Genomic DNA, 16155 nt, shown 5'->3' with positions numbered 1-16155 from the left:
TGTAATAAACTCATGAGTCAGCGGCCGTCACGGTTGCTAGGTGATGTAACGTAAGCGCACAGACAGCGGTTGACGTGCGCTCCGTGTTGTAGGACTGTCCGGTTTGCGGTCGACAGAGGAGCACACTTCGTCGGCCGGGTCCTTTGAACGGTACTTCGAAGTGTGCAACCGTCAAATTGAGACACAGCAATAAACGGAAAGAGCTGACCTGCTCGCCGCCGCGTTCCAAACAGGAAGTGAGCATGGACGCACTTCCTGGTCCGGTTCACTTTACATGATGGCGCTCTCTCTGCTGCTGTCGTCATTTTGGTCTTTAACCTCCTTAGACCTGGCGTCCTCATATGTGGACAACACGTTTTTGGTTTGTCCAGGCCACAGTGCAAATTATTAGATGAAGAATAACAGCAACAATGTTTTATTTTATTTATTTTTGTTTTTCTTCCTGCTCCTGTCTCTTCACATGAGACACTTTGTTCCAAGAGACACAATTGTTGTTTCTCATTTTGTTTTTACTCAGGACAAACGTTGCTGTTTTCAGGGTCTTAATAAATAATTTTTGCAAATAATTATTCAAACGTTTTATCAAAATGAGTCAAATGTCACATATGAGGACATTTGATTTACATAATTTTTTCTCAGAAACTACATAATGTAAAAAGACAATTGTTTGTATTTAGACTCATCAGGTCCAATCAGAACAAATAACGAAGAGAAATGAATAAAGCGACGCAAAAGAGCTCGGGTCTCAGGAGGTTAAATGTCGAATATGACGTAGCTCTGTTATCTTTTGTCTCGTACGTGATCACACACAAGAGGAAAATATAAAACACAAAATACACAGGCAAAAATCATACGTGAAAAAACATATATAAAAAGTTGACATAACAGAAATCATTTAAAAACATTTGTTTACTGAGGTCGCCGCGCTCACACAAATAAAAACGTGCATTTTTGACTCATTTCAGGTCCATGATGTCGTGTTTTATTTGCGTTACAGATGAGGTTTTTCGCTTTTTTTTGCTTTTGCAGTCATGAGTTCGGAGGAAAAGGAAAAATACGGAGGGACTGTGGACCGGGAACACCTCGGGGTCCCATCGGAGGAGCTGGAGGACGCGTCTGGGGTGAGGGAAGTCTGGTCATGTCGTGTAGCTCGGCATTGTTCAAACCGTGATCCACCGTTTTGGCAATTTTTAAATACATGCAGGGTCCTCGAACAAAGTCTGAAGAAACGAGAAACGGTCGATCATCAGGAGGCGAGGGCCGAGGTGACGACGCCGAACAGAAAGAGCAAAGAGGACGGAGACGCGGCCGAGGCTCCTCCGCAGTCGTGCGCGTTCTCCTGCGGGAAAAGAAACAAAAACAAGTTTAACGTCGCCTCCGTGAGCTTCATTTGGAGGTTGAAATGAGGTTGTTGGACTTTAACACATCGGGAGGTCCAGACGAAGACGGATTAGTGGAAATAAACTCTTTCATAATCTTTTAAAATCAGTCGACACAGTTTTTAAGATTTCAACTGCTCCAATCAATTATAAAAAATGTGCAATAAGAAAAAAAGAAAAAAAAAACAGTTTTGAATGATCTGGGCTTTGTTCTGTCAAATAAAACCTAAGCCAGACTCACGCCAAGTACTATTACTGCTACTACGGAGTAAATATTTGGTCTTTTGCGTACTGCCGGGTCTAAACCAGGTGAAAACAGCAATCAATCAATCAAACTTTATTTCTATAGCACCTTCTAACAACCCAGGCTGCCCAAAGTGCTGTACAACGTTAAAAAACACGATTAACCTCCTGAGACCTGGTGTCCTCATCTGTGGACAACACATTTTGGGGTTTTTTTAGGCCACAGTGCAAATTTTTAGAAGAACAGCAACAAGAACATGTTCAATTTTGAATATTTCTAAGACAATATTTATTTATTTTAAATTTTTATTTATTAGTATTTTATTTTTTTATTTTATTTTTATTTTTTTAATTTTAATTTTTTATTATTATTTTTAATTAAAAAATTTTTGTATTTTAATGTATTTTTTATTTTTAATTTAATTTTTATTTATTTGTATTTTATTTTTTAATTTTATTTTTAATTGATTTATTTTGTTAATTTTATTTTATTTTTTTATTTTGTCTTTTATTGTATTTTAATGTATTTTTTATTTTTTATTTTATTTTTAATTTATTTATTTTTAAATTTTATTTAATTTAATTTTTTTACTTTATTTTTTATTTTATATTTTTTTTATTTTATTTTGTCTTTTATTGTATTTTAATGTATTTTTTTATTTTTAATTTAATTTGTATTTTTATTTAAAGGCACATGTCTTCCTGCTCCTGTCAGCAGCACAAATGAGACACATTGTTCCTAGAGACACAATTGTTTCTCATTTAGTTTTTTTACACAAAATGTCTGTGTTCAGGCTCTTAATAGTTTTTGCAAATAAAGTCCTGCAGGAGCTCGGGTCTCAGGAGGTTAAAAACAATAAACTTCATACAAATCAACAAAGCAGATTACATCTTTAAAATAAAGAGTCACTGGGCCACTAAGTGCTGAAAGTCATTCTAAATAAATAAGTTTTCAGTTTGGCTTTAAACAGAGGCAGGTCAGAGATGGAACGCAACTCTGTGGGCAAAGAGAACCAGAGTTTTACAAACAAACTGTACACACAACAGAACACACACATCACACTGATCACCAGACCTGTCCTCAGAATCACTAAATCCACTTCAGTTTATCAGATTATTACAGCTCAAAATGCGTCGTGTGTGCAGTTTCTTTGTAAAACCGTGGAGATTTGCGTCACTTTTGTTGGAATATGACGAGATCTGAGCTGCGGACGGATGAAAAAGTCACTTCTGTGGTTAATTATTGCTTCATTCTAGTGTTTTCTTTAGTTTTTTTTAACCTCCTGAGACCCGAGCTCCTGCAGGACTTTATTTGCAAAAACTATTAAGAGCTTGAACACAGACATTTTGTGTAAAAAACTAAATGAGAAACAATTGTGTCTCTAGGAACAATGTGTCTCATTTGTGCTGCTGACAGGAGCAGGAAGACATGTGCCTTTAAATAAAAATACAAATTAAATTAAAAATAAAAAAATACATAAAAACACACGGGAGGAGCTCGGAGTAGAGCCGCTGCTCCTACACGTTGAGAGGAACCAGCTGAGGTGGCTCGGGCATCTGCTCAGGATGCCTCCTGGACGCCTCCCTAGGGAGGTGTTCTGGGCATGTCCCACCGGGAGGAGGCCCCGGGGAAGACCCAGGACACGCTGGAGGGACTATGTCTCTCTGGCCTGGGAACGCCTTGGGGTCCCACCGGAGGAGCTGGAGGACGTGTCCGGGGTGAGGGAAGTCTGGGAGTCCCTGCTTAGACTGCTGCCCCCGCGACCCGGCCCCGGATAAGCGGAAGAAAATGGATGGATGGATGGACATTAAAATACAATAAAAGACAAAATAAAATAAAACAATAAAAAATAAAATAAAAAAATAAAAAAATAAAAAATAAAATAAAAAAAATAAAATACAAATAAATAAAAATTTAATTAAAAATAGAAAATACATTAAAATACAATAAAAGACAAAATAAAAAAAATAGATTAAATTAAAAAATAAATAAATTAAAAATAAAATTAAAAAATAAAATACAAATGAATAAAAATTAAATTAAAAATAAAAAATACATTAAAATACAATAAAAATTAAATTAAAAATAATAATACAAAATTAAAATAATAAAATTAAAAAATAAAATACAAATAAATAAAAATTAAAAATAAATAAATATTGTCTTAGAAATATTCAAAATTGAACATGTTCTTGTTGCTGTTCTTCTAAAAATTTGCACTGTGGCCTAAAAAAACCCAAAATGTGTTGTCCACAGATGAGGACACCAGGAGGTTAATGACATGATCTATTTAAAATGGTCCAGGAGGATTATCTTGCATTACTGTCGTCGTGTCGGTCGTTTACAGTAGTTTCAAAGTAGTTTTTTATAGTATCATATGCGTGTACTCTGTGTGTGTGCGCTGCGAGGGACGGACCTGAGGGTGGTAGGCGTGGCACGACTCCGGGCGCCGGCGAATCTTCTGAGATCTCATTCTCTCACATTTGGACGAGGAGTTATGTGCAGCGGCGTTAAGAATCAAAAACACAAACAGTGACAGGACTGAACAGAATACGTGCGAAATACTTTTACTTTTTACTCTTTAGGTGCATTTTTAAACAGGTGCGTCCATCATTTTACTCAAGTAGATTTTTTCATGTGATACTTTTACTTTTACTTGAGTATTTTTTGCTCTGGTATCTGTACTTTTACTTAACCCTGAGTACATTATAGACCATTATAGCTTCTCTAGACTTACTACTTACTACTTACTACTTACTACTACTTACTTACTCTAGACTTAATCATGTTATGGGAAATATCAGTATGTACTTTTGCCCTTTTGTAAAAGTACACGTTTTTCCATTGATGCATCAAATAAGTGTGTAATAAGTACTTTATCTCTCTGTTTCCATCTCTCTGTTTTATCTCTCTCTGTTTCCATCTCTGTTTCATCTCTCTGTTTTCATCTCTCTGTTTCCATCTCTGTTTCCTCTCTCTGTTTCCATCTCTCTGTTTCCATCTCTCTGTTTCATCTCTCTGTTTCACCTCTCTGTTGTTATCTCTCTGTTTCCATCTCTCTGTTTTTATCTCTCTGTTTCATCTCTCTGTTTTCATCTCTCTGTTTCATCTCTCTGTTTCCATCTCTCTGTTTCATCTCTCTGTTTCACCTCTCTGTTGTTATCTCTCTGTTTCCATCTCTCTGTTTCCATCTCTGTTTCATCTCTCTGTTTTTATCTCTCTGTTTTTATCTCTCTTTCCATCTCTGTTTCATCTCTCTGTTTTTATCTCTCTGTTTCCATCTCTGTTTCATCTCTCTGTTTTTATCTCTCTGTTTCCATCTCTCTGTTTTATCTTTCTCTGTTTCATCTCTCTTTCCATCTCTCTGTTTCCATCTCTGTTTCATCTCTCTGTTTTTATCTCTCTGTTTCCATCTCTCTATTTCCACTTAGAAGGATGAACACAGAACGGTCAGAAGTCTGGACACCTCCTCTTTCTTCGTTCATGTTTTTTTATTCACTCTGTACACGCAAAACACATCAAATATATGAAAAAATATATGGAGTTATGAAGTAAATAAAATAAGTTTACTTTTATGCAAGAAAACAATGGAAAAACTGAACAATATCAACATTTATACGAGAGATTATGCAGATCGTGTTTAGAGTTTGTTTTTTACAGCCCTTCCCGTAAAAAAATGTCAGGCGTTTTTGCAGCTAAGACACTGATTTTGTCATATTTAGGTCGTATTTTTTGGAACGTTTACTAAAGAATATCTGAAGTTCTGCAGCGTATGAGTTTGTATCTTTGGTAAAATAAGTAACACGGAGTTAAGGAGCAACATTTGAGCAACTTTTTCACGTCTGACATAAATCTGCGACAAATCATTCAGAAAAAAACGTATCACTTCTATTTATTTTTGCACTTTGTTACTAAAATGGGGCGGCCTCCGCACAGACCTGACCTGTAACTCGGCCCGATGGTGTCAAATACTTGTCTCCACGCAGATCTAACAGTTTAATGCCACACTGTGAACTTTCCAGGTAAAGCAGGTGGTTTTGTGAGGATATATTTGACCTCCTGAGGGCTGAGCGTGATGGGTGAGTACTGTCTGGAGCAGTCGCAGTCGGCCTGGACCACGAGCATCAGCAGGTTAGTGTCCGGGACCTGCTGTACCACGAACATCCTGCAGGGGGAGCAAAGACAGGACACTTAGATGAACGCAAAGACGAGCGGAAGTTTGTTTCATCTCTCTGTTTTTATCTCTCTGTTTCATCTCTCTGTTTCCATCTCTCTGTTTTTATCTCTCTGTTTCATCTCTCTGTTTTTATCTCTCTTTCACTCTCTGTTTTTATCTCTCTGTTTTTATCTCTGTTTTTATCTCTCTGTTTTTATCTCTCTTTCACTCTCTGTTTTTATCTCTCTGTTTTTATCTCTGTTTTTATCTCTCTGTTTTTATCTCTCTGTTTCCATCTCTCTGTTTCATCTCTGTTTTTATCTCTCTGTTTCATCTCTCTGTTTTTATCTCTCTGTTTCATCTCTCTGTTTTTATCTCTCTGTTTCATCTCTCTGTTCCATCTCTCTGTTTCCATCTCTCTGTTTTATCTCTCTGTTTTTATCTCTCTTTCCATCTCTCTGTTTTTATCTCTCTGTTTCCATCTCTCTGTTTCATCTCTCTGTTTCATCTCTCTGTTTTTATCTCTCTGTTTTTATCTCTCTGTTATATCTCTCTGTTTTTATCTCTCTTTCACTCTCTGTTTCATCTCTGTTTTTATCTCTCTGTTTTTATCTCTCTGTTTCCATCTCTGTTTTTATCTCTCTCTTTCATCTCTCTGTTTCCATCTCTCTGTTCCATCTCTCTGTTTCCATCTCTCTGTTTTTATCTCTCTTTCCATCTCTCTGTTTTTATCTCTCTGTTTCATCTCTCTGTTTCGTCCTCTTTCTTCGTTCATGTTTTTTTTTCTTTACTTTTACTCGTTTATTCACTCTGTACACACAAAACACATCAAATATATGAAAAAATATTTATGGAGTTATGAAGTAAATAAAATAAGTTTAAAAATAAACACTAAATGTGACATATTTTGTTATAATTAAATCCTCAAACTCTGACCTAAAGTAAAAATAAAGAAAAAAACCCTTTGATCGAGAGGGCGTGTCCAGACGTCTGCCTGGTCATGTGACTAAACTGTATTGATACTTGTATTGATACTTGTATTGATACTTGTATTGATACTTGTATTGATACTTGTATTGATACTTGTATTGATACTTGTATTGATAAATGTATTTGCCTCTGTGCCTCACACTGTGGTCCATGTGTTTCCTTAAACCTTCACTAGGTGGCAGCAGAACACAGAGAACATTCACAAACACCAGTGTGTGAAGAAGAAGTGAACCTGGATCAGTTTATGAAACAAGGAGCCACAGGGTCAATATTTATCAGTGTGTTTAAAATGTTTAAACTGTGGTTATGTTTTTATCTGATGAGATTTAAGACGTAAAATGTTTAAAAACTCCAGGTTTGTTTGTGATGAGGAAAAGAAATGAATATGAACAGATCAGAAAGAGAAATGAAAGAGCAACACGTCTTTTACAGACACAAGCTGAAAAACAAACTCTCTCTTTCCATCTCTCTGTTTCATCTCTCTCTCCTCCCTCTGTCCTCCCTCTCTCTCTCTCTCCTCCCTCTGTCCTCCATCTCTCTCTCCTCCCTCTGTCCTCTGTCTCTCTCTCTCCTCCCTCTGTCCTCCGTCTCTCTCTCTCTCCTCCCTCTGTCCTCCGTCTCTCTCTCTCCTCCCTCTGTCCTCCGTCTCTCTCTCCTCCCTCTGTCCTCCGTCTCTCTCTCTCTCCTCCCTCTGTCCTCCGTCTCTCTCTCTCCTCCCTCTGTCCTCCGTCTCTCTCTCTCCTCCCTCTGTCCTCCGTCTCTCTCTCTCCTCCCTCTGTCCTCCGTCTCTCTCTCTCCTCCCTCTGTCCTTCGTCTCTCTCTCTCTCCTCCCTCTGTCCTCCGTCTCTCTCTCTCCTCCCTCTGTCCTCCGTCTCTCTGTCTCCTCCCTCTGTCCTCCGTCTCTCTCTGTCCTCCATCTCTCTCTCTCCTCCCTCTGTCCTCCGTCTCTCTCTCTCTCTCTTTATTTCCACTCTTAGGATAAAAACATAACCCTGTGTCAGTTTTCAGAGCAGAGCAGGGGGGCGCCAGTGCGACAGAATAACCTGGTGAACCCTGAGGCGCTGCAGTGCGAGTGTATAAAGTGTATAAACTGTAGGGGGCGCTCACTTCTGGCGCGTGTATAAAGTGTATAAACTGTAGGGGGCGCTCACTTCTGGCGCGTGTATAAAGTGTATAAACTGTAGGGGGCGCTCACTTCTGACGCGTGTATAAAGTGTATAAACTGTAGGGGGCGCTCACTTCTGGCGCGTGTATAAAGTGTATAAACTGTAGGGGGCGCTCTCTTCTGGCGCGTGTATAAAGTGTATAAACTGTAGGGGGCGCTCACTTCTGGCGTGTGTATAAAGTGTATAAAGTGTATAAACTGTAGGGGGCGCTCACTTCTGACGCGTGTATAAAGTGTATAAACTGTAGGGGGCGCTCTCTTCTGGCGTGTGTATAAAGTGTATAAACTGTAGGGGGCGCTCTCTTCTGGCGCGTGTATAAAGTGTATAAACTGTAGGGGGCGCTCACTTCTGGCGTGTGTATAAAGTGTATAAACTGTAGGGGGCGCTCTCTTCTGGCGCGTGTATAAAGTGTATAAAGTGTATAAACTGTAGGGGGCGCTCTCTTCTGGCGCGTGTATAAAGTGTATAAACTGTAGGGGGCGCTCACTTCTGGCGTGTGTATAAAGTGTATAAACTGTAGGGGGCGCTCTCTTCTGGCGCGTGTATAAAGTGTATAAAGTGTATAAACTGTAGGGGGCGCTCTCTTCTGGCGTGTGTATAAAGTGTATAAACCGTAGGGGGCGCTCACTTCTGGCAGCGTCCGCACTTGATGATGCTGTTTGTCTCTTTGACGGACGGCTCGTGGATGAAGCTCGGGTACTCGGTCTCACACGGCTGAAGAATCTCGCCTTTCTTTTTATGGACTGAAGCTGAAACACAAACGCGAGGATCAGGCGAAAGAAAAGAAAGAAAAAGAAAAGGAAACATGGAACAGAAAAGAATTGGTATCGAGTATCGAGTATCGAGTATCGAGTCTTTAGAGGAAGAACTCACCTCCAGCAAAGTGCTCCGTGTGCCAAAGACCACAGAGATTAAACTCCACGAGAAACCTACGAGGAAAAAGAGAGGAAGAGGAGGAGAGAGGGGGGGAGGGAGAGAGGGGGAGGGAGAGAGGGGGGAGAGAAAGAAGAGAGGGAGAGAGGGAGAGGGGAGGGAGGGAAAGAAAGAGAGGGAGAGAGGGAGAGGGGAGGGAGAGAGAGAAAGAAAGAGGAAGAGAGGGAGAGGGGAGGGAGGGAGGGAAAAAGAAAGAAAGAGAGAGAGGGAGAGGGGAGGGAGAGAGAGAAAGAGAGGGAGAGGGGGAGAGGGGAGGGGGAGAAAGAAAGAGAGGGAGAGGGGAGGGAGGGGGGAGGGGGAGAGAGGGAGAGGGGGAGAGAGGGAGGGAGGGAGGGAGAGAAAGAGAGGAAGAGAGGGAGAGGGGAGAGAGGGAGAGAAAGAAAGAGAGGAAGAGAGGGAGAGGGGAGAGAGGGAGGGAAAAAGAAAGAAAGAGAGAAAGGGAGAGGGGAGGGAGAGAGAGAAAGAGAGGGAGAGGGGGAGAGGGGAGGGGGAGAAAGAAAGAGAGGGAGAGGGGAGGGAGGGGGGAGGGGGAGAGAGGGAGAGGGGGAGAGAGGGAGGGAGGGGAGGGGGAGAGAGGGAGAGAGGGAGGGAGGGAGGGAGGGAGGGAGGGAGAGAAAGAGAGGAAGAGAGGGAGAGGGGAGAGAGGGAGAGAAAGAAAGAGAGGAAGAGAGGGAGAGGGGAGGGAGGGAAAAAGAAAGAAAGAGAGAGAGGGGAGGGGGAGAGAGAGGAAGAGGTGGAGAATAGAGGGAAAGAGAGAGAGTAAGAGAGTCGTGAGAGAGAGAGAGATGGAAAAAGAGAGACACAGAGGTTGTGTCCATCTGAGCCTGAACACTGATCAGACTCAGACTCGTGTCAATGAGCCACAGAATCTGAGCCAAAAGAGCCACAGGTTAAACTCTGTCCCTCTGAGCCACACTCGGGTTTTTTTTTGTTTATTTATTTTTGTAGGAAATAACCAAAGAAAAAACCTTATCATCAAATTATTTATCATTATTAAAGCTACAGTATGTAACTTTCTGGAGGAGGCCTGTACGTTTCCATGGAAACAAAACATTAAAACTACACTGTGGGACGTTCTTCATAGAAATAGATGCATTTTATGTCATACTGTGGAACATTATAGACAAAGGAACATCATTTCCATAGAAACGAGCAGGAGGAGAAAACATGTTTATTATACTCTGTTTCTTTGGCTAAAAGTTACATACTGTGGCTTTAATATTATCTGTTTTATTTTCTATAGAATGAAATAATCAAAAACAAAAACAAACTTTGTACAAGCCTCATCTGAACTAAACACAACTGGAACACAAATGTTAAAGGTGCACTGTGGAACTTTCATATTAGAGTGTCGCCATCTGCCTGTCGCCATGGAGATTAGATAGATTTTTTATTTAATTTTTATGTATTTCTTATTCAGTAAAGCACTTTCAGTTACTCCGTGTACAAACTGTGCAGCACAAATAAACAAACTACCGCTGCTCTCATCTCCATGGCGACGAGCAGGTGACGGACACGCCATCAGGAAAGTTACACAGTGCAGCTTTAAGTGTGATTCTGTGACAAGATAAAACATTTGTACGATAAGTTTAAGTTTCTAAAGGACAAACTCACAGGAGGAAGTTTGAGAGAAACCACCTGAGCCCAGACGCCAACGCGAAGAGAGGCTGCACAGAGAAACACACGTCAGGACAAAAGTACACACACTACACAGTACACACTACACAGTACACACACCAACACGAAGAGAGGCTGCACAGAGAAACACACGTCAGGACAAAAGTACACACACTACACAGTACACACTACACAGTACACACTACACACACTACACAGTACACACTACACACACTACACACTACACAGTACACACACCAACACGAAGAGAGGCTGCACAGAGAAACACACGTCAGGACAAAAGTACACACTACACAGTACACACACTACACACTACACACTACACACTATACACACTACACACTACACACACTACACACGCCAACACGAAGAGAGGCTGCACAGAGAAACACACGTCAGGACAAAAGTACACACAGTACACAGTACACACTACACAGTACACACTACACACACCAACACGAAGAGAGGCTGCACAGAGAAACACACGTCAGGACAAAAGTACACACACTACACACTACACACTACACACTACACAGTACACACTACACACACTACACAGTACACACAGTACACACACCAACACGAAGAGAGGCTGCACAGAGAAACACACGTCAGGACAAAAGTACACACAGTACACACTACAAACAGTACACACAGTACACACTACACACAGTACACTACACACAGTACACACACTACACAGTACACACACTACACAGTACACACACTACACAGTACACACAGTACACACAGTACATACAGTACACAGTACACACAGTACACACAGTACACAGTACATACACTGCTGAGGTGGCGCCCTCTGCTGACCGAGTGTGTGTGCATCTTACACATGGCCTGATAATCGAACAAGGAAACTCTGAAAGAACAAAAGGAGCAAAAACAAAACATCATCTCACAAAACTGTAACATCCTGGTGTTTGTGTATTTTCTGAACACGAGGGTCGACGACAAACGAAGAGCGAAACCGCAGCGCCGTCTCAACTCACTCCAGCTCGCCTCCAAAACTGACCCGTAAAGTGACCCAACGGAACCTTTACGTCAACCTGTCGTCATAGCAACCGAGAGTCACATCCACAGACTGTAAAGATGTGACTGAGTGAGACGAGTTCTGTGTTTTAAATTCTGACCACGAGCATCGGTTCTTAACGTGAACGGTCGGATCCGAATCTCTTTTTTTTTTTAAAAGAGCCAAATCTTTTCTTTGTAAATAACAATGAAACGCAGCGGAGCACTTCCTGTATCACCACACGATGACATCACAAGGTGGAACGGAGCGTTTTCAGTTTGAGAGAAGAACAAAACACAACTCCAGGTCTGTTTGCGACGAGGAAACGACATTAGAACAGAGACAGAGCGTGGATAAAGTGAACGCTAAAGCCACAAAAGTACAAAAATATAATAATAATCTTTACAAACAACAAAATGTACGAAGCTAAACTATAAATAAAAGTCGGCGTGTTTAGATTTGGACCATTTAAAACGCTCGAAAGGTCGTTAATTTATGTTATGTTGTCGCTTATGTGGAAGGTTTGATCCTTGGAGAGACAGAAATCAGATAAACACGCTAATGGACGCACACGTATGCACACACACACACACACGTATGCACACACACACACACACACACACACACAGACACACACAGTTACATAATGCCCCGTGTGTCAAATGAAGCGGTGAAATGTTTTAGCTGGTTAAAAATAGCACATCACTCATGAGGCTCCGACATTAACGTCAACTCAGCTCAAAGGCGCGGAGCTAAAGCTAACGGCGAGCGAGTCCGACTCCGCTAATCCCGGCTCAGATACGACGGGAAAGACTCGACGGAACGACTCCACGAACGCACGACGGGGAAGACGCTCCACATCGTTTAATGAACTTTCAAAAACCCGTCTGCTGATCCTGAGGGAGGTCGGCGTTTATGTAAGAAAAGTGACGTAATATTTGAAGTGCCCGATGAGCCGTATTAAGGACTCTGACCACGAGTATCATAGCAACCAAAGAGCCAATCAGGAGTGAGGCTGGTTTAACCCGCACCACTGGTTTAACACGGAGAGGGCCCTTAGCAACGCTGTCAATCAAACCTGTTGCTAACGCTAACAGGAGCGACCTCGGGGAAAGAAGGACCTGATTTGTCTGTTATTAATGTTCAGATCTTGATTTACAGACACAATAGTGAAATAAAAACCTCAGGATCATGTAGAGGGTTAATACGAACATTTAAGACCAGAATGAGTCTGAAGCAGCAGAGACAGAGAGAGAGGACAGAGTTTTCAAAATAAAATAAAAAAATAACTCAAAATAACAAAAAATTAAAATAAAATAAAGAAAATAAACTAAAACCAAAACCCAACAACCTCAAAATAACAAAAAAATAAATAAAGAAATAAAAATAAAAGAAATAAAAAAACACAAAAAAAACCTCAAAATGACAAAAAAACAACAAAAAAACAAACCCTCGAAATGACAAAAAAAAATAAAAATTAAATAAATAAATAAAAAAAGAACCCCAGGATCATGTAGAGGGTTAATATGAACATTTAAGACCAGAATGAGTCTGAAGCAGCAGAGACAGAGAGAGGAGACAGATTTCAAAATAAAATAAAAAAAAAACCTCTCAAAATAATTAAAAAAAATAAATAAAGAAAATAAACTAAAACCCAACAACCTCAAAATAACAAAAAATAAATAAATAAAATAATAATAATAAAAAAAATAACAAAAAAAAACAACAACTCAAAAAGACAAAAAAAACAAAAAACCAAAAAAAACAAAAACAAAAATAACTCAAAATTACAAACAAAACAAACAAACAAAAAAAAATTATGTCAAAATAACTCAAAAAATGAACCCCAGGATCATGCAGATCGGGTTAATACGAACATTTAAGACCAAAAGAAGTTGTTTTTATGTAAAGTGAATTGGAGCCAGAAGCGCACACAAGATCATTTAGAACGCGACGGCTAACAGGTTAGCTATGTCCATTTATACCGTCTATGGACATGGCTGAATCTCCTGGTTTTCACATGGGAGTGATTGACAGGTGGATTAGCCAATCAGGGAAAAAACATCACAGGGGCAGGACTGAGTGATACGGGGGAAAGAGAATCATGATCGTTTCCTCGTATTGATCTTGAGTTTGGATTGTTTCTTTTTAACTCTCAAAGCTCGCGCGTGTTAGCATTAGCATCTGCGGACTGGAAAACATCCGCGATTTTAATGAGCGAAGCCTAAAATCTGTTAATCTGAGGTGAGAGAAACGTGATTTTATTTGTAAATCACAGGCGACCAATGAGCTCCTTTGTGTCACACGTGTCACTGAAAAGAACAGATCTGATTGGACGATCACGTTCGACCGAGCCCAGACTGATCATAAAGCACACAGAGAGGTCAGTGTGGGTTTGCCAGGCTACACAACAGACAGCACAGTAAACATAAGATCCACGTGTCATGGCCGACCTCTTGAACATGCCCATTCGGATGAGCGTGGTCATGACGGAGCCGTCCAGCTCGCCGAGGAAACGCCCCGCCTGAAAAACACACGGAAACGCCACAACGTCAGAGTTTAACAAATAAAGACGAGTGTGAACTCTCTGAAAACAAGGCTCGATTCAGGAGTGTGTGTCTGTGTGTATGTGTGTGCGTCTGTCTATATGTTTTTGCACGTGTATGTCTGTGTATGTCTGTGTGTGTCTGTGTTTGTGTGTGTGTTAGTTTGTGTGTGTGTAAGCCTGTATGTGTTTTTGTGTATTTGTATGCGTGTATGCCTGCATATGTGTGTGTGTGTATATGTGTGTTTTTGTGTGCGTTCTTACATTGTTGTGTTTGTATGCGTGTCAGTGTGCGTGTGTGTGTTTGTGTCGGTGTGTGCATGTCAGTGTGTTTGTTTGTGTGTTTGTTTTTGTGTGTGTTAGTGTGTGTGTTTGTGTGTTCTTACATCGTTGTGGTTGTGTGCATGTTACTGTGTGAGTGTGTTTGTTTGCGTGTTTTTGTGTGTGTTTGTGTGTGTTTGTGTGCTTTCTTACATCGTTGTGTTTGTGTGTGTGTTTGTGTGCGTTCTCACATCGTTGTGTTTGTATGTGTGTTAGTGTGCGTGTGTGTATGTTTGTTTTTGTGTGTTTGTGTGCTTTCTCACATCGTTGTGTATGTGTGTGTGTTTGTGTGCGTTCTTACATCGTTGTGTTTGTGTGTGTGTGTGTGTGTGTGTTTGTGTGCGTTCTCACATCGTTGTGTTTGTGTGTGTGTGTGTGTGTGTGTGTGTTCTCACATCGTTGCGTTGCTTTGAAATGAGGACAAATCCATTATTGTCGATCACGTAGCACTGGACGTCCTGCAGAGACACGACAACGAGACGAGACGCACACAAGACACACAAATACTGTTTTAGAGAAGGAGAAGTCGTACTGACAAAACTAGCAGTAACAGGAATTCATTCAGTTGTAGCAGCAGCAGTAATAGTAGTAGTAGTAGTCATAGTACTTTTAAAAGTAGTAGTAGCAGTATTTAATGCGATTGTAGTAGAAAATAGTAATAACACAGCAGTAAAACAGTAGTAATCGGAGTAATTTGAGTAGTAGTGATACTTACAACACTATCACAGCGCAGTGGACAAATCCCGTCTGCGTCCGAGCACTAGGAGCACAGATTGTTTAAATTATTACTGACCCAGAACTGAACCAAAACCAGGACTAAACTCAGGACTAAACTCAGGACTAAACTCAGGACTAAACCAGGTCCAAACATTCACCCAAATAACTGCAAAACTTGTCAAAAAAAATTACAATTTCCCTCTCATTTTTACACAAGTGTTTGTCCGTGGACTGAGGTGTTGTGTCCGTGTTGTGTTCTCTTCGCTGAGGTCCGTAGTTGGACGTCTGGAGGCTCGTGTTTTCTCTCGTAAAGGTTTGTTTGGGTTTTAAAAGTAAAATGAGCGACTCTTTTTGTCAGACGGAGCGTTTGTTTGTTTGTCTGTTTTATGTTTCGGTGACTTCCTGTAGCCTTCCATCATAGACTGTACGCACAAATGGGCGTGGCTAAACTGTAAACATTCTTTCCTTGAGGTCGTGTCCCAGTTATGGCGGTTTATGCTCCTTGGACCTCGTTTGTGGACCTCCTTTGTGGACCTCGTTTGTGGACCTCGATGGCCTCGTTGGTCCGGTCCATGATGGGGTTTTGATTCTTGCAGAGGTCAGACGTGGCTCATTTGTCTTTTTTGTGTTTTGGCAACAGACAAACCAGAGTAATGGATCAGAGAGGCCATCGAGGTCCACAAACGAGGTCCACAAAGGAGGCCCACAAACGAGGTCCAAGGAGCATGAGTCGAGACACCATCACAACTACACCGTCACTACAGCATCACTACACTGCAAATACACTATTATTACATTACAACATAACTACTACAAGATCACTACACCGTCACCACTACACCATCACTATAACACCATAAATACAACACAACTACACCATCAGTATAACACCATCACAACTACACCATCACTATAACACCATGAAAACTACATCGTCACTACATCATCACTACACTGCCAATACACCATCATTACACCATCACTACGACGCCATAACAATTACACCATCACTACTACAACATTACTACACCGTCACCAC

The 16155-nt window shown here is 40.8% G+C and overlaps 1 protein-coding gene across 1 annotated transcript in view; it reads right to left on the bottom strand.

Annotated features, from left to right (window-relative positions):
• Positions 1–923: 923 nt before the first annotated feature.
• cacna2d4a (calcium channel, voltage-dependent, alpha 2/delta subunit 4a) overlaps positions 924–16155 on the bottom strand; it is a 163108-nt gene continuing 147876 nt past the window's right edge. Inside the window, exons 30-39 of the mRNA XM_033976016.2 lie at positions 15115–15159; positions 14795–14857; positions 13987–14057; positions 11308–11383; positions 10483–10535; positions 8809–8864; positions 8564–8684; positions 5673–5788; positions 4040–4122; positions 924–1339 (exon numbers count right to left, since the gene is read on the bottom strand). Of these exons, the coding sequence (XP_033831907.1) occupies positions 1247–1339; positions 4040–4122; positions 5673–5788; positions 8564–8684; positions 8809–8864; positions 10483–10535; positions 11308–11383; positions 13987–14057; positions 14795–14857; positions 15115–15159 (777 nt within the window). The 3' untranslated portion in view covers positions 924–1246. The remainder of the gene's footprint in view (positions 1340–4039; positions 4123–5672; positions 5789–8563; positions 8685–8808; positions 8865–10482; positions 10536–11307; positions 11384–13986; positions 14058–14794; positions 14858–15114; positions 15160–16155) is intronic.

Source organism: Periophthalmus magnuspinnatus, chromosome 12, assembly GCF_009829125.3.
Source record: "Periophthalmus magnuspinnatus isolate fPerMag1 chromosome 12, fPerMag1.2.pri, whole genome shotgun sequence".
NCBI classification, from domain to species: Eukaryota; Metazoa; Chordata; class Actinopteri; order Gobiiformes; family Gobiidae; genus Periophthalmus; species Periophthalmus magnuspinnatus.
This window is presented reverse-complemented; position numbering and strand designations above follow the sequence as displayed.